At 47.1% G+C, this 2,474-nt stretch overlaps 1 protein-coding gene across 1 annotated transcript; it reads left to right on the forward strand.

The window, feature by feature from the left end:
* Nucleotides 1-1,880: 1,880 nt before the first annotated feature.
* LOC149851857 (olfactory receptor 14C36-like) lies at nt 1,881-2,465 on the forward strand (the record flags this gene model as incomplete). The annotated part of the gene is made up of 1 exon (XM_090030296.1): nt 1,881-2,465. A coding segment is annotated over exon 1 (585 nt), but the record flags the coding sequence as incomplete, so codon positions are not given.
* Nucleotides 2,466-2,474: the final 9 nt, after the last annotated feature.

Genomic DNA, 2,474 nt, shown 5'->3' on the forward strand with positions numbered 1-2,474 from the left:
GAGACAGAGTCTAGGTGACCAGAGGGATGGTGCTAGGCAGTGATGGCACACAGCTAGCACTCCGGTTGGGCGGGGATCATGTAAAAGGGTTAGACCCAGGTGGCAGGCGGTCTGCACGTGGAGCTCAATATAAAATCATTCTGGACCAGGTCCTTTGTGATATCCTTTATTAGACCCACTAAATAGTTGGGAAAATGTTTTTTTTGCAAGCTTTTGCTCACAAAACCCCTTCTTCAGGCGTAGAGAGAGTGCGATGGTGTTTTCTGTTCTCCTGGATGGACTAGAAACCAGTGTGTAAAATGCAGGTCTGTGAAAATGCAAATGCTTGACAGTGAGGACCAGAGGCAAAGGGAGACAATGGGTGGCAAGGACAAGGTGACACTTAGATGCTACTTGTAGCTCGGCTGTATGCACCTGGGAAGAGGAAAAGAGGCTGAGTTAGCATTTTGTTGAGCACAGCACTACCAGCTAAACGCAAATGCTTTAAAACACTGTGTTGAGAAAACACATATAAAGTAGCAGCTACTCTGACCCAAGAGAGGTGAGAGTAGGGCTGTGGGCCAAGAAGGAAAGCAGGAAAGCATGCCAACTCTAGCAGGGCAATTGTAAAGCATAGCAAGGCAGGCCAAAAGGGAATTTGAAAAGTGTTTTGTGAAAGAACAAAGAAGTATGTCAGAAGCTGGGTAGGAAGCTGGAGAGTAGAAGATCCTGGGGAGATGCCCATGCGAGATCCACACTGAATAAATGCAGAGAGATCAAAATGAAGTGACAAGAGAGGAGGTTTAAAAGCAAATCCATAAATTAAAACAGCAAGCAAGTGACTGGGACCTGATCACATTCCCTTGGAGAGTTGTGTAGGAATTTCAATGTGAAACTGCAGGGCTGCTGTTCATAGCACGTCACCTAGCAAGGGCCCCCGTACCAGAAGAGTTTCTGGTTGACAACACAACACCCAACTTCAAAAAAGGGCTCCAGAAGTCATCTTGGGAACTACAGCCCAAAGGTTTTTCACTTCTATCCCTGGAATTTGATAAAAGATACAGTAGGAATCAAATTAGAAGTCACATGGATATACCTGATGTTCAGGGGAAGTGTCAGCATCCTTGTTGTGAAGGGAAATTCTATCCCAAGCATCTGCTGGAGATCTCTGGCAACATCACTTAGCATGTGGGCAAGTCGGGGGGCAGTTGATCCAGTCCACTCCAGTCCAACCCAGGGGAGACATCTCACCAAATTACCCCCCTACTCGGTGTAAGGACAGACTGCTGTTCCTGGGCCACTGACTGTTGCTGTAGTTCTTGCTTTTGCTTCTCTTAGGAAAATATGTAATGCAGAATTACTTCCTGCTAAAAAGAGCAGATGGATGATTGTTTTGGAAATGCTGTTTCTGACGGTTCATAGGTGACTGTTTCAACACCTCAGGCCACTGTTCTTCTTCCCCGGCGGGTTCCCGGGTCCGGCTATATCCCGTCAGTGTGCCAGTTTGCTGAGGGGAGATGGGTTTATTCATAGTGAGGCCTTGCAGGAGAAGGGGAAATGAGGCAATGAAAGAACATACTCCATGAGGCATTACAGGACCAATTAAAGTAATTAAAAATGTTTTCTTTTTCCCTGAAATATGCTTTTTAGATGGCCCAGGTGTTTAAAAGGGTATGGCAACAAGCAACAACTTTTACAGAAAACATTATATGTACAACAACAAAAAACCAGAAAACCTGCTTCCCACTAAACTGCTCCCAGCAGTGCCACATGGGCACCTTTGACATTTTGGTCGAGATGTTACTGCGGATGTGAGCTTCCCTCGTACATTTGTTGCTCTGACCCTGATCGCTGCCTTTGCTCTCCCTTCACCGGCCTTGCACAAGGCACCGAGGAGAACGATGTCCAACAGAACCACAGGGACAGGATTCCTCCTCCTGGGGTTTTCTGACACTCGGGAGCTGCAGATCTTACACTTCCTCCTCTTCCTAGCAGCATACCTGGCAGCCCTCACGGCCAATCTCCTAATAATCACAGCTGTAGCCCTCAGCCACCACCTGCATTCCCCAATGCACTTCTTTTTGATAAATTTATTCATCCTAGACCTTGGCTCCCTCTCAGTGACCATGCCCAAATCCATGTCTAACTCTTTATTGAACACCAGGTGGATTTCCTATGCTGGATGTGTTGCCCAAGTGTTTTGTCTCTTCTGCTTCCTGGAAGCAAATATGTGTCTTCTCACGGTTATGGCATATGACCGGTACGTTGCCATCTGCAAGCCACTGCATTATGAGATAATAATGAACAGGAGAGCTTGCGTCCAGATGGCTGCCAGTGCTTGGGCTGCTGGGGTCATCTACTCTGCACTGCACACTGGGAACACCTTTAGTCTACCCTTCTGCCACTCAAATATCATCAACCAGTTCTTCTGTGAAATACCCCAGCTGCTCAAGCTCTCCTGCTCTGACACATACCGCAGAGAGCTGGCAGCTCTT

Source organism: Crocodylus siamensis, unplaced genomic scaffold (genome assembly GCF_052110815.1).
Source record: "Crocodylus siamensis isolate JL-2025a unplaced genomic scaffold, ASM5211081v1 HiC_scaffold_124, whole genome shotgun sequence".
In the NCBI taxonomy this organism is placed as follows: domain Eukaryota; kingdom Metazoa; phylum Chordata; order Crocodylia; family Crocodylidae; genus Crocodylus; species Crocodylus siamensis.